Raw genomic sequence first — 21,363 nt, forward strand, 5'->3', positions numbered from 1 at the left:
GTAATGATGGATGTCATAGACCATTCTTACTTCTAGTGCTGCTGTCTCTGGCCTTCTGAGATATACTTTAACATGTAGTTTTCTAAAATGCAAATGTCCTTTATTAATCATTTGCCCTTTCACTTCAGTGTGTATCCCTCAGAGCCTCCTGGGAGCGGTCCATGATACATAATAAAAACAAATACATCTGGCATTACTCCTACTATTAAATTTAATTAAAAAAAAAAAGAAGCTGGAAGTTCTTAGTCTCAAGAAAAGAGGGTGGAGCAGGGGAAAAGTGCAGAGCCCATCTAACAATGGGGAGCCTGCTTTATTAGTATTAAGGAGGACAATGAAATTGCTTTGGCAGTAGTGAAATAAAACACCAGGAAGATTATGTCAGTCTTTGTTTGCACACAGTATGATTCTTCTCTTTCACCAGCCAATTTGTATATTTGAAAAAGCAGTTGCTTGGTTAAAATAATGAGCTGAACTTCATCCAATTCCCCCCAATTCCCCAATTATGCAAAAAAATGTTAGAAGAAATACAGACAATTGGTTTTAAACAACTAAAAAAAGAGAAGTAGTGGTCACTGAAGAATTATAAGACCTTGTCTACATACCTGCAAATACACGCAGACATTTATATCACAACTTCTGCTGATACAGGCAGTTCTTGGTGACTGTTTGCTGTAGCAGTTGTGGTTTGAGATGGAAACTTCAGAAGCTTAGCAAAACTCTTAACTAATTCTGCCTGAAACTTGAGCAGGATAGGTTAGCCTAGGATTACCTCAGAGAAGAGAGAGAAGGTCTGAAGTTAAAATTATGAAAGTATATTTAAAGAAAAAAAAGCTATCTGGATACAAGTCATGTATCCTAATTATTTTACGATTTAACAGGCAGAAATCTGAGTTAATGATTGAGTTCCTTGTTTTATATACTCCTTTATTCTAGATTATTTTAGATTACTATTCTGGGAAAAATCCACATGCTTTTTGGATATTTCAGCGTTTGAACTGGAGATGTCAACTGATGGGGGGAGTGTATCATTTAGAGCATGCATTCTGTGGGTGTAGGTTCCCCTGTTGCACCAGCTCTGACGCCTCCAGCAGGCACATTTCCATCAGCCAGGGCAGAGCTGAGCAAACAATGACAATTCAAATAGGTTTTAAAAAGTTTTTGCCACTTCATTAACGCCATCAGCGTATAGAATCAAATTACATCTGTAGCCATTCCTTTCCCGTGGTGTGCCAGCTAGCGAGGTGAACTCAGGCATCCATTGCAGGTTGTGTAGGAGCAGGGTGATGCCCAGGGCATCCCCCTGCAGGCTGTGCTCTCCCGTATTTACCCCGTGGATGTTGTTCCCCTGTCTCTGCAGGGAGCGGATGCGCCAGTCGGCGATGTTCGAGCTGTGCCAGGGCATGCACCAGATCAGCCTGCAGTTCGTCCGCCTGCAGCTCAGCTTCGAGGAGTACACCATAATGAAAGTGCTGCTGCTCTTAAGCACAGGTAGGTTGGGTCTGTGGTTATGTAGGAACGCTTGACAATACTCCAGTTCACAAAGAGATGCAGTGATTTTAACCAGCTTGACAGAGGAGCCAAACTGTTTCCAGCTGGGCTGCAGGAAAAGCCTTGGGGTTTATCTGTAGTTAGCATGGGAAGTGTCTTTGCAATTTGAGTGTGGTATGTGCATCGGAGGGACAGGAGTGGCCAGGCACAGGACTTTGGCCCCCCTTCCCATAGGGGAACCACACCAACAGACATGCCAGGAACATGCCAGCCACAGCTGTGGGGGATTGAGGAAAAATCCCTGCATGACATTCAAAGCCACCAGGGTTTGGCTGACTTAACATGACCTTCAGGATCAAAAGATGTGCATTGCCTGTACTGCAGAGCAGGTGACTTTGTAATGCCCGGTGACTTCAGAATGGAAAGCCCTTTTACAGGTTTCTGAAAGTTTAATAAATGTCAGGGTGTGCTTCATTTTTCTCTTGAGCATCATGCTCTGAGTTTTAAGAAACAAAATTACATCTTGGTGCTTGTTACAGCACTGTGTAGTAATTAGCAGATCTCTTGATCTTATCTTACTGAAAATATTGAAAACCTCCTGTCCCAGTGCAGTTTTACACAAACTGCATTACTTTTCCATCAGTAACAGCCTGCAAACCTGTAAACAGATGTTATTCTGGGGAATCCTGCTCCTTTTTGTGGGGAACAACTTGGTGACATCATGACAAGCCAGCTCTGTGCTTAAAGCACCTGCCTTTGAGGGGGGATGTGAGGCTGCAGTTCCTGTCAGGGCTAGAGAGATTTGGATCCTCTAACAGAGCCCTCCTGGGGCTATGTGTCTTTTGGGCTCGACTGTCTCCCTCCCTCCTTCCAACTGAAGCAGTTCCAACTTGCTGGGATGGGGAGAGACACCACTCTTTGGGGAACCTTTTGTGTCCTGGCCTGCAGAGTCTGACCCCAGGTCCCACTCCACCAAGGGCTGGAGATGGTCAGCCAGTGAACCTGGAACAGTGGGGAGGGGACGTGCTCCAGACTTGCCCTGAGGGGTAAATGGGCTTTTTTTGAAGGTTGTCACTCCCGGTGTTTCCAGGAGCAACTTGACGTGGATGTGCTCAGGGAGGGTTTGGCTCCCAAAATGTTCTTGTGAGAGTGTCTGGATTGGAGATCTGCCTCTGCAGCATTTTAATCAGCCCTAAAGGGGAAGAATCTTTAGAAAAAGAACCTGAAGGCATTCTAAAACCACAGCAAAATGTCTTTAAGCCAGGTATTTATTATTCTACCCTCTCGAGAGTGTAAGCTAATGAGTTATTGCAAGAATCTGTTAGGTGAGATCAGTGTGGCCAATTAACTTCAAAGGGCTGGGTCCATTTGAAACACACACCATGGTCACTAGAAAACCTGCTAAAAATAGTTTGTTTTGAGAGAATCAGGATATTTACATTAGAGAGAGAAAAAGGAGACTGAAATGCAAATGAAGGTGGTGATAAAACCCAGAGAGTGTCAAGTGAAGGGCAGCAAACCTGGTTTTGAGTGATTGTACCTTGGTACAGTCTTATGACAGAAAACACCAGGTTTGTTTTCATTTAAATTCTTTTATTGAATCATGTGACCAGCAGAGTACAAGTTATTCTGAAACTTTCATGGCGACCACATCAAGGAAGTTTCACTCCATTTACATGTGGAAGAAACCACACATTACAACTCAGTTGTTTTCTTGCTTTCCACAGACCATAGATTTTGGGAGCTTGCCAACAGTATTGCTGCATTTAATAAGTAAAATCAGAAACACTGGGCAAACCTCCAGAATTTCATGTTTTGCTTGAGTTGTCTTTGTTTGTGGTCTTTCTTTCTTCCTTAATAATCTGGCTGGGGTGATAGTATAATAATTTTCAGACAGAACAGTAAAATACATCCTAGTAGACAAAGAAGGAGCGGCTCTAACAGTCTGTAAGCAGCGTGCAGGAATACAGGCCTGTAAATATTAAAGGAACTGTAAAGCCTGTGCATTTTGTGTGAGGGCCACAGCACGCTCTGATGGCTTTACTTACCTTGATTGGTGCCTCTGTGTTCATTCACCTTGAACTGAATTTGTAGATTTGTTCCAGACAGTTTCTTTTATCTGTCAGCTGACTGAGAGAGTTTACATCTAGAATTTTAAAATTAAATGAACATATGATATTTATATTATGATTGTGTAATATGAATATATAATATTTACCAAGCAGCAGGCAGGTTGGTGTGTCCCCTCCTAGGCTTTTTCTAAAGATTCTTCCTTGTGCCCCCTTTCAGCACTTGGGGGCCTCAAGTCCTTGCTGCTCCTGTGGTGGTACAGCTCCTCCTTGTTTCCCATTGCTAAATTGCTCTGGTAGATACTGATGCTTTTTCTTAAAGCTTCTACTCTGGAGCCATTTGGGGCAGTTGTTACATGCTTATGATGTGATTTGAATGGGGTAGAGGGCAGTTGAGAGGATTTAGAAGAGAAGGGAATGGATGAGCAAGACAGTTTCTGTCAAGATGTTAAGTCAGGATAGGCTAAATTGGAAGATCACCTTTTTTTTCTTTCTCTTTTTAGAATTCCCATTTAGCTTATGCTGACATAGTTTTCTGGCTTGCTTAGGAAATAAACTCACTCCTGTACAGACCAGTATTTTATTTTCCTTCTGTGGACTATGACTAAGAGACACAGAGGAAAAAAACATTTGATGGTTAATCAGTGTTCAACCAATTCAGATATTAAACATCAGAATATTTTGAGTAATGTTATTAATAACCTCTTTGGAGTTTTCATAGGGATCTGATTCTAATAAGCCATTCCTGTTTGGGGCAGAACCTGCAGGAGTGCAAGGGTATTTGCAGTGTGTAAAGAAACCAGGGTGTTTGCTTTTGTAATCAGCCTTGCTGATATCAGTCACAGTAAAAAGTGTAAGAAAACTCTACTTTTAGCCCATTAAAAAACGATAATTCCATGGTCATGATTCCATCTCCCTCTGGCAGATGGAAACTTCAACAGGACACTGAAAATGCTTGCAACTGTCTGTTGTGGTCAAGCACTGGGTCAGGATGCCTGTTTGGAAAACAGTCTTCTGTTCCATGCAGAATCATGGCTCTGTTTGTTCTGGATGCTATGCAGATGCTTGCTAACATTCAAAGAAATTTTAGATCTTACTTGATGGCATAAAAATGTGTCACTTGGTCTAGCATTTCTGCAGATAACAGCTGTGATTCTGTACCTTCTTCTCCTCTGCCAAGTGTGGGGAATCATTCAAGAATGATCAATCACTTCTTCAACTTCTAACAAAATACCCTTGATCCATCTGCCTGGTTTTTATGTGGTTGGATTGTATTGAAAGCAGTTTGGACATGAGGTTAGCATGTGTCATATTTCTGAGATGTTATCTTGTCCTCTGCCACAGCTTCTGCAATCACACATCTGGAGAGGATGCCTGAATCGCTTGAGAATCTGTGTGATGTTGTTGATCCCTCACCAATGTCTGTAAAATTATGGACTTTGCTTAAAGGTTTAATTCCTTCATCCATTAACTGGTGTAACTGTTTAAGTGTGCACATCAGAAGAATAAGCAATGCAGTTAATACTAATTTAAGACTGTCTTTTCAATGACAGTTCCCAAGGATGGTCTCAAAAGCCAAGCTGCATTTGAAGAAATGAGGGCAAATTACATTAAAGAACTAAAGAAGATGGTAACTAAATGTCCAAGTAACTCTGGGCAAAGCTGGCAGAGATTCTACCAACTGACTAAACTTCTTGACTCCATGCATGATGTAAGTATAACTCCTCAGGGAGTGCAGAAAAGTTAAGCAAAAAAATCTCGCCATTAAGGTAAACAAATAGTCTTTAATTGTGTTAACTGAGAGGGAGACAAAAAAATATTCTTTTTAAAGGGACATCTGAGAGAAGTTGTTAGATAAATTTAAGGACAAATAAAATAAGAAAGTAGAAGTCATTAAGGGGAAAGGTGCAGGGTCAGCGTGTTACACATCCAACATGCCCAATGTGCTAATAAACATGGAATTAGTTCGGTGATCTTTTACAGCTGGGTTTGTAATAATGATGACTTTAAAAGATGTATTGAGACCTTGGAGCCATCCTGGGTGTTTGAAGCTTTATTTGAGCTTTTCAAGTAGAAGATTCCATGTTGGGTTATTGCTGCCACCCTTCCTTATTCCAGCACGAGGTGTTTTACATGTGTCAGGTGTGAGATGTGATGAATGACACAGGAAACTAAAAGTTTGGTCTCAAAGTACCTGGGCTGTTGATGCCTCTGGCCAGAGTGACAGAGTGGTTGTGGTAGGCGTGGTAGATTCCAGAAGGGGTGTCCATAATGTTGAGCTGTTTAGCTGGGAGTGACCTGGTTCTAGCCAGTGTAATAGTAAGTACAAAGATTGACCTCTGCAGCAGCAGGGTGTATCTCTGTTAACTTTCTGTGAGGGAGCCTGCAGCCCCCACAGGGGAAGTGAGTGACCCAGCTGTTAAGGTCTCCTCAAGCTGAGGGTTTTCGTAGTGCCCCCTGAGCGTTCCCTGGGGGCCAGCCCATTGCCTGGGCCAGCAAGGCTAGCACCCATCCTCTCTGAAGCTGTGCCACGGTGCAGCAAGTGATGGGAGACTCCTGGGGCCAGCCAGAGTGACCTTTAGTCGTGTTTGGGTACATGAGAGGAGGCTTCCCAGCATGCTCATCACCCTCCCAGTAAAATCTGGCAAACTGCAGCAAAGGAGAAAACTGTCCTACTCCATCCTGGGTAGGCAGGGAAGGATCTTTGCTGCATGAAGAAGCTACAGCACTTGCTTTCAGAACCTGCATATAAATGCACATCTTTGTACTCGACTTAAATTTCATTTTGCAGAGACAGTACAGTACAGTGCACTTCAGGTCAAATTGGTGTAAGAGCCTGAGGTCTGTTTACAGAATGTACATATGGAATTATTTTTCAAATATTGTTCTGTTGTTCATTAAAACATTGCAGATCTTAGTGGGAGGCAGGGAGAGTATTATTAGTACTGCAGTAATAGCTCATTCTTCAGAGATCAGGTTTCACTTGCTCAGTGCCAGCAAAGGAAGTTTTAGTGGAAAGAAAAGGGATGGGTGATAAAATCATTTGCAAGAATTCACATCTGAACCTCGAGGCAGCATAACAAACCCCTGCATTTATGGAGTTTTCTAATCCTCTTCAGGATAGGCAGTATCTGTGATTTGTTGCTGAAATGGGAGTGTTTGTGTGGTTAAGGTGACTGGATGACAGGCTCGCGCTTACTGAGAGCACTCCCATGTCCTACAGACATTTTCCAAAACACAGCATTAACCATTGGGAGCTGAACTAACCAGAGGAAGCAAGCTGCTCTTGCATTTTATTTAATTTTTAATTAAGCTATTTTTGCATTACTTTTGTTTTAATAGAGCACTTTCTTTCAAAGGACTTTTTAAAGAAAGTCCCATTGTCAGCAATCTCTGTTAGAAAGGCCAGTTGTCTCCACAACAGTGCTTCCTTTCAGAGAAGATACTGAAGACTTGTTCAACAAGGGCACTTGTTTATTTTTTCTCTTTAAAACTGTTTCTTTTTTGCGATTTGGTTTTTGAAACCCATCAGAATAAATATAGTGTGGTGATAATATTAATGAGAAGTGAGAATTAATATTCTCTCCCCACTGCCTGGTAGTGCAGAATTTCTCCATTCAGTTGATGTGAATGCAAATTTTCTGCTCGGTTCCTTAGTCTAGGAGGAACGCTTTTTCAGCTGTCACCTATGTATTTTTAACTTACTCCATTATAACTTTAGAGGATCAGAATATATTTGGTGCTGGGCAGTCCAGCTGGGGCTGAGGCCCCATGTTTACATGCTGCTGTAGTCTCGGCATTGGCATTTGCAGTGCAAGCCGGAAGGGGCTGGTGCAGAATTTGTGCTTGTTCAGCCCTCCTCCAGCTTGTCCATCTGAGCAGAAGCAGCATCTCACCACTCATGGAATTCATTTTACCTGAGTGTAGGGGCAAGCAATAAAAAACCCTGCTCCTTTGCACCTCCAGACTTGCTTTCACCAACCTCATTTTTAAGTCATTTGTCTGAGGAATATATGAAATACAGTGCATGGAAATATCAAATTACAGTATGCTTGGCTTATATGAGGAAGAAAAAAACCCAAACAAGATGGTTTTGCATTGCTTAGTATGCTAAATCATTCATCCACACAGCGAACATATGTGCAGGTAGAGAAGTGCCGAGCTGAGGCAAAGAAGAAATTTTCAAGAAGGCCAGGCAGGCACTTAAGTATTTGAAAACATCAGCAACTTTATTTAATGATCCATAAAGCCTCAAAGCACCTGAAAAATGAGAGATGGAAACCCATCCTGGGCAGACAAGATGAACAGGGTTTTGTGCATGTGCACACCTGTGCTCGGCCTCAGGAGCCTGCCTGCAGCCAGCCCTGTCGCCTGCATCACTGTGCTGTGCACTAAATGCTCTGTATTTGCTTGGGGCAGTGTGGAAGCCATGGGTGCTGAGGCAGCAGGATGTGGGTTGGTGGTGGACATGGCAGTGCTGGGTTAACAGTTGGACTCAATGATCTTAAAAGGTTTTTTCTAATGTTAATGATTCTATGATCCCGTATTTCCTTCTTGTAGGGATTGTGTAGCTCACGTGCATCATTTCCTGAAGAGCCACAGTGTAGCAAGGACAGCCCCCCTCTCTACCTAGAACCCAAAGGTTTTGGTCTTGTGCCCGTGAATGGCCATGGGCATTTTGGGGAGAGATGCACATGTAGCACTTGAATGGAGGTGAAGTGCCTGAGAAACGCCCTGAGGAACATTAGAAACAGATGTGCTGCACATGGTATCAAAAACTTCATTTGGATCCTCCTCAGCATCTCCTGGTGGCTTTGGCAGGAAGGGATGTATCTTGCATGGCAGGCCTCATTTCATATAGAGACTGTAGTGTATGGTTAGGCAGTTTGCAGAACAAAAGCTGAATTTGGTTTCAATCTGGCTGATACTAAACAGGCTTTGAGTGAAGAGGGCTTTTGTTTCGATGCCATGACATTAAACCCTAATGTGAACCTTCCCCTTGTCTTGGCAAAGCAGCGCCCTGTGCTGTCATTTGCTTGTTGACATATTCTGCCAAACAAAAATAAATTCTTTAAGGCTCATGCTGCTGAATAATTAATTTTTTATGGTTCCTGAAGGGAATACTTTATAGCTGAGGTGGATCTTTCCATAGGCTGAGAGCGCCAGGATTTCACTCTCTGAAAAAGCTGACAGTGGGATCCTCCTGGGGCAGGGTTGCAAGGGATGCTGCGCTGGATGCAAATGTGCGTCTGCAGGTTCCTAATCCTGCAGATTCAAAGCTGCAGATGAGCCCCTCAGCTGTCACAAACACCTTTGGGTACACTTACTTCTGCTACTGGTCTGCCCAAGTTGTGTCCCACAAACGATGAGCAGTTTGGAGCCTCGTTTCAGTCCCAGTGCTTGAATTCTCAGGATGAGCATTTTCTCTGTTTATTCGGAGGATAGATCCAGCCTCTACTCCCAGAGCAGCAGTGATGTGGGAGTGTGCTAGGTGTGTGTTGCAGCAGCTAATATGCATCTGTCAAGTGAGAAATTGATTCCCAGCTCCCTAATGTAGACAGAAGCTGCTCTGAGAGTCATCTTGCTCAGTTTGTGATGGTTGGATCTCTTTTCCTTCACGTTAATAGGTATTTGTTGGGGAAGGGCAGAACCCCGCTACTGTTGGAAGAAGAGCAAAGGAGACTTGGCTCAAAATTTGTGCTGGCCAAGGGATGAGGATGCTTCATTGGGGTGTGATGCTGTGGGTGCATCCTCCAGGCGCAGAACATGAGTTCAGCTCAGGCTCTTCCATGGCACGTCCAGGTGTCAGGTGCTGTGGTTTGGGTGTGCACATGGTTATGAAGGAAACCTGAAGCAATGAGTGCAGTTCCTCAGTCAGATAAATGCACGTGTCCAGGCAGAACCTGGGTCCATGTTTGTTCTGTCAGATACTGTTAGTGCCTAATCCATATGGATTTTATCCACCTTTTACTCCTTACTAGCATGAGGCAAATACTCTGCATAGGTATAACCAGAGGCTCCATCCCTTGGTCTTCCCCCGGGTTCCCTGTGTTTGTGGAAGGTTTTACTCTTGGGTTAGAGTTCTGGATTTCCTAGGCAGCTAGGAATTGGCTACTGTGGGTAACCAAAGGACATATGGACCTCCAAGAATCAGCCTGTGAGCCCATCCCACGGCAAATAACTTTTTCCTGAGCCCTCAGAGTAATAATCAATTTACATAATGGAATTTTCATAGGACTGGGAGCAAAAACAAATACAGTGGTAATGGAATAATCAAGATCTGGTTAGCAGTGGTTTTCCTTAGCCTTACTGGTTGTTGGAGCAGGAGTTTTGTATCCACTGTGCGAAGTGGAAAAAGCAGGAAGTGATGGTAGTCCCAAATTCACCGAGGTCTCTTTGCTGGGTAGGAAAGAGCTGGGTGGGCAGAGACCCATTCCTGAAAGGGACAGAGAGAGGTTTTGGAGTGTCTTTTTTTTTAATGTAGGAGAACACTGAAGCTTCTGACAGTAATAGCTGTTGCTAATAATAGGAAGAAATTACTCAGCATTGTGTTGTTACCTACTGCTGTCTTAATTGCTGTCTCAGTAGGCTTAATCACAGAGATGCTCCTGACAGAGAAGTGACTGTGGGCTTTCATACCATACTCAGAGATTCTGAGAGAATTTGGAGAAAGCTAAGCACAGGAACGTGTACCCTTGCAAATCCAACAGTTCTTACCATTTCTGGAAATGCAAAGGCATGGTGAGACTTCCAAACTAAAATAAATTCTTTTTGCTGTAAAAATGGGGCAAGTGCTTGAAGGTCACTATAACTGTATTAACTTCAGGACTTCATTAAAGGATTCATTTGTTTTAATTATGAAGAACAGTATGGGTGAAAGAGTCCATTTTATGGAAACCCCACCCTAATAACAGAAAATTACATTTGATTAATACTCCTATTTCTCAGAGGTGCTCAATACAGCATACAAATGCAAAAATTGATTAGGTAAAAATCTCAATTGCTAAGACTGCTGTAGCCTTCATAATGTTTGAAGTGCAGCACACTGCAGGGTAGTGATGAGAGAACTGGGAGTTGTTTTAGTTGTGGCCTTAACTGCACTGCCAAGCTCTAACCCTTCAGAAGTGTGCTTTAGTAGCTGAAATAATTGAGACTGTAGAAGCAAAGATGTTCCTAGTCACCATTGCACTGCTTGTGGAAACAGTGGTGCCTTCACTCTCACTGCTAAATTGGAGTTCTGTCAGACTGCTGGACTGGGGGAGCTCTCAGCTTTTCCAGTATAAACCACCAGCAGTAGAGGGTAGAAGTGGTCAGGTAGAGTGTAGTCAGGAGTTCTCAGAACACAGGGATTTTACAAGGCTTTAAAGAAGAACCAGGAGTATATTTGATCTGAGAAATTTGTAAGGCACATTCAGAGGTGCTGGATAGCTCGTGTTACCTTGCTTGTCACCTACGGTGCCTCAGTCACTGCAAAGACAGCTCACGTGTTCCAAGAGAAAACAAACTTTTTGACATCCTTACTGAAGAGGGAACTTCTTTTAAAGGAAAAGACCATCTAAATTATTTACCTGTTACAAATCAAACTATATCAGACAAATATTGTTTGGGATGCAGAGGCAAGGACTTAAATTTCAAAATTAGCATTGCCTGTGGGACCTGAGTTTTTCATCCTTTTAGTGCATCCTCATGCCAAGGCTGCTGGGCTGGCAGGGAGGTGGTACCTTTGCAAATGGATGGGAACACATGTGCAGAAAAGAGCAGTGCTCATGGCTCAGCTCTTGGTCTCACAGCTTTATCTGTCTGACCTTAGCACAGTGTTTACATTTTAGTACTTCTGAGCTGACCTTCGGTTCTGCCACATTTGTTCCTCTTTATTTTAAATTAATGCTTTCCCAATCCCAAAAAGCCATGCAGCTTTGGAGGCTGGAGTTAAAAAGATCCTGACTGCAATCCTGGATTCCTGGTGACACATGGGGTCACATGTGTGACACAGGTGCTTCCCAGTCCTCTCATTTTCTTTACGTGGATGGTTATTGTCAAGTATGTTAAAGCTGATAGCTTAAGAAAAAGGAACAAAAGTTTTAGCAGACTAAATAGGTATAGAAAATACATGATCTTTAGGGCTTCAAACCCACGTATGACATGATAGGAAGGTTCTAGGGATTTTCTTTTAAACTGTTGTGCAAACTTAACCTTTCTCCTCTGTGGTAGGATTCATAGTGTGCTGTGCTGTGATCGTATCCGTGATCACATCCTGGTTTTCACCCACTGGACTGCTGACTTGTTTATTGAATGGATTATGCTTCCTTCATTAGTGTTATTTTTCATTTCCCCTTGTCTGCATATTCACCAGACATATATGGGTACTTGGTACTACTAAAAGGTTGCAAAGAAGTCAGAATTAGTAGTTCCTATCTAGGTTTCCTGTGACCTGTCTCATAGAATCCAGAGGCTCCACACAGGTGTGATGAGGCAGGAGGCAGGAATTCACTCAAGCTGCACAGAAGGCAGTGGGACAGAGGTGACCCCAACCCCCTTGCACATTCAGTGATGTGAAAGAAGTTTAGGAAAAGGAGCACATTCACAGGGTCATTGTCAAGGCTGTGCTGGGGTGCAAGGCTTACTTTGCTTAGGGCTGGTGTTTGATGCCGGAGACAGGGAGGAGGGAGCAACGATCACACCAAGACACAGTTTCCTTCACTTTGGTTTTGGGCTGTTTAGAGTATTTTTGGCACACAGTATATGCAGTAACAACCTCCTCCTAATGGGTAAACTAAACCTTTGAATATCAGCATTTTTGTTCCCTTGAAAACCAGATCATGTCTATGCTACTTACTTAGCATGCATCTGTTTAATTAATCAGTATTTTGCTTCATGACATGCCAGTGACCTAAGCCCCAGCAAACAGACTCACGTAGTGCTCAATAGCAGCAAGTCATGTGTTTGATGATCTCAGCACTTCTCTGGGATGTTCATAAACTGCTTACATGTTAGCAAGAACAGCTGTGAAAGTCCTCAAAATGAGCAATAAGGTATGGTGCTACAGGATGGAAATGTTGCTGCCCATATTTTTTTATGCATTTCCTTTTCTGCCTTCCAGAAGTCCACTTTTATTTGCTCTATCTTTAACAGGGACTTTATGGCAGAGTGCAATTCTACATGGTAAGAATTGAAATGACAAACTCGTGTTTGATTAACTACACAAGCAGAAGTGCTTCAAGTCCTTTGCAAGGGCACGAGGTGCCAAAATTAAGCTGTGTTTAACACTTGAATTTTTAAACAGCAGAGGCTCTTTCCTTCAATCATGCAGCGCAGTGATTTGGTGAACTGCATGGAAGTTCACACACTCACTGAAACCTGGATGTGCTTCATTCCTTCACATTTCTTAAAGATTGGGAAGGGCCCAACATACTGTAAGGCCTTAGGAGATGCATTTAGGTCACAGCCACCAAAAAAACCTGTAGATGGTGTCACTGTAGAACCTGAAATGCCACTGTGTGACGCAGCAGGCGTGTTGTTGAGCTGCAAACATCAGCTGCTCTGGCAGTTGTAGGTCAGGGGCCCTGGAGAATGCACTGAAGTTAACCAAATAATTTGATTTAATGAATGTGTATCCAGCTGAAGTTGAGAGATACAATAGTTTATGGCTGCTCTTTTCCCTCTGGGCAGAAGGCTTTATTTTTGTAGAGCTGTAATTTTTGTGGTGGCCAGTTGCTATTAGTGAAAGGAAAAGTGCAACTGGGCTGAAAAATCAAATCTGTGGTCTCTTGGGTTTTCCTAGTTTGCTGATTTTTAATGAGTCAAGTAGCCCTTTGGCATTTGAGTTATTTTGTTTGCTTTATAACCCTTGTAAATGGACTGTCAGGTCAGAGTAAGATGTTATTTCTTGAAAATAATCAATTATCAGTTAACTGTTGTTTGCATGCAGAAATCTTGGTGGTTTTCCTAAGAAGTGTTTCTTTCTGTATTTCAGCTTGTTAGTGACTTATTGGAATTCTGCTTCTACACCTTCCGAGAGTCTCAGGCACTGAAAGTAGAGTTTCCAGCCATGCTGGTGGAAATCATCAGTGACCAGCTACCAAAGGTGGAATCTGGGAATGCCAAGCCCCTGTACTTTCACAGGAAGTGATAGAAAATGTCTTAAATGGAAGAACTTTGCCTTAAGTTTCCCTGTGTTATTCCACACCCATGAAGGACCCAAGAAACCATATTTTAAACATGCTCTTTACACTTGTTCAGCAGTCTCTGAATAGTTTAAAATCATATGAAGGGTTTGGGGGAATGGAAAGCAGTTGACTCGGATTTGGCAAGACCTAGATGTTTGGAAATTACCCCATAACCCTAAAACACTTAGAAAATGTTCCTGTTCCTCTGGATGAAAAGCCATATCTAGTCAATAACTCTTTGATTTTGATATTTTAACAGATGGAGTTTTAAATATGCCATGTAGTTTCTGGTATTGTTTGCTTGTTTTAAAAGGGTTCGAGAACTAATGAGAACTTTTTAAAGCTTACCCTTGGTTTGCACATAAAACGTAAAGTCAATATGGGGCATTAATATTCTTTTCTTGTAAAAAAACAAAAACAAAAACAAAAACAAAAAAAAAACAAACAAAAACTATATATATATACACACATATATACACACACACAAACCCTAACGTGTAAAGTAATAACAGAACATTTGGTGTGGAATACTGTTATCCCCACCTGTGGCATTTGTTATCCCATGTTATCCCATCATAGATGATATACACTGTGTTAAGTGTCCATTTACTATTTAATTCAAAAGGATAAGATGTGAAAAACAAATGCCCTGGTATCAATTTATAGTATCTATTGTGCTGGCTTTACAAATAATTTTTTGCAGTCTTTTGCTGTACTGTACATTGCTGTATGTATAAATTGTGAAGGACCTGAAATAAGGTGTAAGGAACTTTTGTAAATGAGACAAAAAAATCTTTAATGGTTAATAGGATGAACGGGAAAGTATTTTTGAAAGAACTCTATTTTGCTGGAGACTATTTAAGTACTATCTTTGTCTAAACAAACAAGGTAATTTTTTTGTAAAGTGAAATGTTCTGCATGCATAATGAACCGTTTACAGTGTATTTAAGAAAGGGAAAGCTGTGCCTTTTTTAGCATCATATCTAATTTACCATCCTACAGTATCTGTTGTAAATAACCACGCTTAACCTTTTCAGTTGTGTTTTAAGCCTTTCTATTTCTCTCTATTTTCCTCCCCTTTTGTCTCTCTTGCAAGCGTATGTGACTTAAGCACATCTTAGAACTCCTGCTTCATATATCCGTAGGAAACTACACTTGTTGTGTTTGCCACATTACCAAGGTTTCATTTAACAAGACAAATTATGGTCTCTCTCCAAAGCTTTTGCCATCTTAATGATCTAGTGAGTTCTTGCCCTCTGTTCCCTTTCTTCTCTCAGGGGAATGGGGGTGTGAGCAACATGTTGAATGGTTATCCTTTTTTTATTAAGGTTTCCCAGATTGTTTGGTTTTGTTTTGGGTTTTTTTTTCCTTTGAATACTGGATATCTGAAACATCTTAAAAGGTCAGATTATTATTTCAGCTGGGGGAGAGCGATTTCTGGTTATGCTGAGGGGAACATGCAGATCATTACAGTAAGTATATCAAAGAGATTTGTATTGGTGAGAGGGATGGTGAGGGATGATAAGGGCAGATAAGCTGAGTAGAATTTTTAGTGATAAACTAAAAGTGTCTGTAATTTTGTAAGCATTTTTGTAATAATTGGGATACATCCAAGAAGACAAACATTCACACTACAAGTTCAACTCAGTTGGTCTGATTTTGTCTCAAAAATGTTTTCTCTAGAGTAAGACTGCAAGGAAAAGAATTTTTGAGGTGATTTTCACTATTTCACAATTTATAAGCAACTACAAAATTTTGGAGTAGAATAGAGGACAGGTGAACTTTTCTGAGGCTCAACTGTTGCTACCATATGCTCATGTTTAAATAGAATAGTTTTTCAGAGTCCTAATCTGTAGTGTTCTCTCTGGGTGCCACTGGTATTTTTGAGCTATAGTGTGTCCCTTGGCCGGTCGGAATGTAGCATTTCTTGTCAATGGTGGTTGAATTAAGAATTCTACGCCCTTTCTGAACCCAAATTTTGAGGTGCACTGTGGGTGCACTGAAGACAGTCAGCGCTACTTGTCTTTTTAAATGACACCTGCCTTATGCAATGGGTAATCTGTAAAGACTGTATTCAGAGAGGTTTTTTATATATAAATATATACATACATATATTATTTGCATTTTGGAAGTCTAATTCATAGGCAGATCTTTAAATACTGACCTGCACAGCAATATGAAAGCCAAACTTCCAACGTGAAATATACAGCATGCAGACTGGTTGTTTACAGTAAAGACACAGTCATACATCCATCTTTTAATTTACTTTTTTTTTAAAAGTCTAAAATAGAAGATTTCAATGGCAGGTTCTGGGTGAATACAGTCTGCAGCAGCTTTTTATATTAACAAAGTTACTGCCTCCTTTTCTGTCTCAGAGTAACTTTGCTTGACTAAAATAGCAAAGCCATATTCTACACTTCACTGTTAAATGCCTGTCCCAGTCCAAATTGTTGTCTGTTTGCTCCTATTTTTGTACCTTATTACTTTTAATCTTGGTTTGGTACAATTCATAATTCACAGAAACTTCATATAATTAAACACACTAAATTAGTTTTAAAAAGCAATTTATATCTTTATGCAAAAACGTATGTCTGTCTTTGCAAACAACTGTAAGCAGATTATAATAAATCCTTTACTTTAATCACCTGTTGTTTATGAAACCATTCATTGATTATTATTTTTTTGCTAGAGATCATTGAAGTAATAGATACAATTGGATATAGATGTTGTAAGAGGCAGTATTCTCTTATCAAGGACACTTAAGCAGAATAGCCATCACTTTTTTTATCTAAACCTGTGTACAGAAAATAAAAAAAAAGAAACCACAAAACCCAACCCTAGTTTTTAGCTACCAGGAAGTTTGTTATGTTCTTTTGAATTTGTTTAGAATGAAATAGGCATTTGTCTCCTGCAAAATACAAGACAAACTATAACAGCTTTTAGAAAGTGGGCTTTTGTTCATTGAGCTAAATTATTTTGTTGTAAGAAGGAACAGGGATATGCAGCAAGAGCATTGTATACACAGTTAAAATGTAAAATAGTGTAATGTACTGCAGTGGGTATTTCAGGAATACTACACACCGTGCGACAAGCACTTGCACGGAGTAAAATAGAAAAGACTAAAGTTTGCAATATCAAAATCTTATTAAAAAGATACTTTACAATCAATAATGCAAAAAGCTAATTCACAGGGTGGTGTTTTTCACGGACTTGTTTAAACATTTATGAAATTAAAAAATTCTACAGTTAATGCACTTTTAATTGTTTATTAAAGATTTGACTTTTTTTAGAGCAATGTTTTCAGCTGGAGGTCAATGACTTGATAAGATAGACAGCAGTTCTGAGGCCAGGAAGCTCAGAGGAATGTTTAAGAATTCTTGCAGTTTAAATAGATTCCTGGATGAAAAATAAAAGCAGCCAGCAGTATGGTGTAAACAGTAAAATCTATGCATAATGATGCATTTATAATTAGGGGTTTGCTTCTGTATGTTTAAAGCTTTTTAAATAAATAGAAAATATTGTTTGGTCTTTATGTTAATGTCTGCAAGTACCTATTTTTCTTTTTTTTTATACAAATTGTACAAATACACATGAATTAAACTGGTTTGATTGCAAGTATTTCTTGCATTTTAATCTGAGCTAGCTGCTGGTGCAGTGATATCCTTAGAGACAAGCCTTCTGCTCATCTAGGAACAATACTGAACCAGAGAGTGGGCTGGGTTGGAAGGGACCTTAAACATCCAGTTCCAACTGCCAGCCATGGGCAGGGACACCATCCACTGGACCAGGTGCTCGAGCCCCAATGAACCTGGACATGAACATTTCAACATAAAGTAATTTAAAATCCATTATAACATTTTTCTTCAGACAGTTGTAGTGTTGATTCCAGCAAGCTCTGTCACTCTGGGTGTCTCCACACATGCGATGGCTTCGGCCAGGGAACAGCTCCTCAGGCTGTAAGACAAGGAATGTCCAACACTGAGGAAGGTGGTTCACTTCACCTGGGTCCCTGTGCTCAACAAATGATGTACTGACACTGTTCTGGGCACAACCTACATCCCACTGGAAGAAACAAACCTTCAGTAGCCAGACCAGTCTGGGCTCCAGTTTCTGTTAACCTCCTGCTGCTGTACCCATTGACCACAGTTAGTGAATCCCCCTTCCCTGAGAGAAATTCTATTTTATACACACAAGGTCTCCCCAGTGACCCTGCCTTCTCAGGGTCAGACCTTTTCCAGTTGTAATTATAGTAAGATAGCAGGAGTTTTATTTCCCCTTCTAACTATCTTGATTTGTTCTGAGCACTCTCTCAAAAATTCACCACCATGTTCTGCACAAAGTCCGGTCTGTGGTGTAAGAGCACCATTTAATTGCATTTTGGTCTCTTAATAACAACTTACATCAACTTTTTTATTGCCAAAAAGTCCTTGCACCTGCTTTCTGCTTGCTGAATTGTCAGAAGGAAAGAATAGTAGGGGACCTGCAGTGTTAAGAAAAATTTCCCATATGTTTACAAGCAGATGCATCTGTCATATGCTGTTCTAGAAATAAGACGACGCTATCGCTACTTAAAAATGTAATGAAACTTGTAACCTGACCTCAGGCTGGGGCACTCAGGTAGCTGTAGAGACTGGGAGTTCATGTGGAGTACAATATTACTAAGAAAGGAGTGGAAAAAATACCCTTTCCTGTTACAGATTTTGCTTGGTAAAACATGCCCTGCCATAAGGTTTTTGAGGCATTCTTACTTTAATTGTAGATGTTGACAGGATGATGTTTATTTGGCACTTACCTGTGCCTACTGCAAGGACAGATGAGGGCAGATGGTTGGGCTCTGATATAGAAAACAATGTCCAAGGCACATTCAGCTTAAGAGGTGAAACTCCAGTGAAGACTTTGAGTGAAACCCAGTTTAGCACTGGTGTGTTTACAGCCTACACAGGCCCTCTGTCAGCAGCTTTTCTTCTTAAACTGTGTACCAGGTAAGAATTGTGAAATGGGTTAAGAGAACAAGGAACAGAGCATTGAGGAAGGCAAGTTTCTGCCCGAGTCTCTTCTGTGACACCATTACAGAGGCTTGGGTAGCAAAAGCTGCAAGCACTGTGGCAGGAACATGTATTTTCATTACAGGACAGATAAATCAGCTAATGAGATTTTTCTTTCACTCCTCATAAAAGCATCAGAAGGAAACCTGCCACAGAGATCAGCTGGGACAATGCTTAACAACCTTCAGCAGCCTGAAAACCCCAGGGCTTTTCACCCAGCAGAGTGAAAGTGCTCCTGGCCAAGGCACAGAGCTGCACTCTGGCCAGTGACTAACACAGGCTATAAATTACTGCTGAGCCCAGCTAGGCAGGAGTCTCAGCTTGGCCATTAATTATTCAGCAAACATTCGACCTTAATCCCCAGGCTGAGGGATTCAATCTCTGGCCCCACAGTGATGGCAAGGCCAATGCCATTTTGCATAAAAAGCACATTTGGGTTTTTTTTTCCCTAATTCACACTCTTAATTTCAGCCCACGTCATGCATTCACTACCAGCAGCCTCAGTTTTTGAAAACCGACAAGTCTGTGCCCCTGCCCACAGTAACCAGCACAGAGCAAGGGAAGGAAACCCAGCCCAAGGATTAATTAAACTGTGCCCACAGCTGTGACAGGTGAGCAGTTCCATGCAAGGGGACAGATGCCACACCCATGGAGAATGACCACTCCTGCTGCCAGGCCAAGAGAAGGATCCTGCAACCAGCTTTCTCCAGAATGGACTCCCTGTCCTCCGTCCTGTCTCAACAGCACGTTACTGCACTCCTCCAAAATCTACCAAGCCATGGATAAGACAAACAAGTGGCGTGCACTAAAGGCCACCTTCAGGAAAGCAAGCAATCTCAAAGGCCTGACTTCCTTTGTATGGTTTGGGTTTTTTTTTAATTTTAGCACCTTTTCATCTCCACTTCCAAGCAGTCAGTACTGAGGGCATCATTTACAGCTCTGCTCAGCAGCGAGGATGAAGAACGAGCTGTGCTGTGACTACTGGGCTGTGCAAGTCTGTACTTGGCACTGGTGTAACTGGGCTGATGTGGAAACCCATCTGGTGGGTAGCAGTTCCCACAACTGAATTCCTCAGTCAGTGTGGTTAGCCTGAAAGCCAGATCTGATCTGGCTCAGCTCATACCACTGCCTTCAGACAATGGCTGGGACGTGAGAAAGTTTGGATTAGTGTTACCTCTGTTCAGTGTATCACTTCTCAGTAGAAAAGTTTTCTTCTTGTTTGGGTTCTGCATGGCTCCAGGAGTAACAGGAGTCTCAAAACATCTCACCTAAAGGTGAAACAGAGCCACAGGACTGGATGGAAGAGATACTATTATTCCTTCTCTGTAGATCTGCCTTCTTAAACAGCCTCAGTTAAAAGGGAAAAAGGCCCCACCACACAGAGCTAAAGCCGAGAAACGCATTGCGAATTTTGGAAGGCAGCAGCCATAACAAGATCAAACATGCACTGCGGGTTTAAAACAACAACAAAACAAATGGAAGCAACTTCCAAAGCTTGTAGGCTTCAAGTTATCAGAGCTTCACCATCTGACAAGCCAGCATACCTAGCTGCCACACCTGCAAGGCTAACACCAAAGATTTACATTCTCCCTCTTCTTTCAACATTTTCTACCAACTGGGAGCCATGAAAACGGAGTTTGGCACACAGATACCATCCTGCCTCCAGAATGAATCTTTAAGGCCATGGATGAGTTGATAGAGCTGTGGGCCCAGGCAACATGAGACCCAGCCAGAACAGGGCTTTGCCACATGAACAAATCTGAGCAAGGAAACCTGCAAGCTGCTGCTGCAAGTACTGGTGCAACTATTTCCTTAACACTGAATCAAGGAGCAAATTACAGAACTTGATCTCCTTCAGTCAGAAGTCATTTTCAGTGCTTGGGTCACTTAGCCAAGACAAGAACTGCCTAAAAGCTTTATGGAAGAGAGTCACTGCTTCAGTACCAGGAGAATTCACCAAATGAAACTCCTCCAAGCAAGGGGGGTCAGCATTGGAGAGCTGTACTGGCTTGGCCCACCATTGCTCCATCTGGAAATGATTTGCGCATACTCCAGTGGTCTGTGCAGTCTGGGCAAAGGAACAAATTAATGGCATGGAGTTAAATCCTCAGGGGGAAAAAAAGCCATCCCAACCTCAAGGCAGTATTAACCATTAACTGGTTTACTATTCACATTTGTTAGAAAAACTTGCAAGCTAAGTAGAGCTGCAGTAAAAGACTCAAAATCCACAGAGTTCAATTTAACAAATAAGTGAGACTGTATTAGCATGTCATCCTGTCACACTTCCCTGCATCCTCCCCACTGCCTCCCAGACAGTCTCACTTGACAGAGAGAAAAATAGAAAGATTAGTGATAAACTGCATGCAACTTTTTCTAAGTTCTACAAATTTTGAGGCATCAATAAGACCTTGCAGTTGACAATTAGAGGGAAGGAATACAGGCAAGGTGAACGAGCAGCTAAGACAGCCATACAACAGATAAAATGCAGAACTCTCCAGGATGCAAAAGCATCCTAGCCAGAGATTCTCTTTTCCCTTTTGGCTTGAGCTTCCAGAGTTGCCTATTTTGAGTGAGGAAAGCTCCCCGTCCATTTTG

General features: G+C 41.7%; 1 protein-coding gene across 1 annotated transcript in view; it reads left to right on the top strand.

Moving 5' to 3' along the window:
* NR3C2 (nuclear receptor subfamily 3 group C member 2) overlaps positions 1 to 17,327 on the top strand; it is a 189,497-nt gene extending 172,170 nt beyond the window's left edge. Inside the window, exons 6-8 of the mRNA XM_008641270.2 lie at positions 1,358 to 1,488; positions 5,111 to 5,268; positions 13,531 to 17,327. Of these exons, the coding sequence (XP_008639492.1) occupies positions 1,358 to 1,488; positions 5,111 to 5,268; positions 13,531 to 13,686 (445 nt within the window). The 3' untranslated portion in view covers positions 13,687 to 17,327. The remainder of the gene's footprint in view (positions 1 to 1,357; positions 1,489 to 5,110; positions 5,269 to 13,530) is intronic.
* Positions 17,328 to 21,363: the final 4,036 nt, after the last annotated feature.

Source organism: Corvus brachyrhynchos, unplaced genomic scaffold (genome assembly GCF_000691975.1).
Source record: "Corvus brachyrhynchos isolate BGI_N302 unplaced genomic scaffold, ASM69197v1 scaffold229, whole genome shotgun sequence".
Lineage (NCBI taxonomy): Eukaryota > Metazoa > Chordata > Aves > Passeriformes > Corvidae > Corvus > Corvus brachyrhynchos.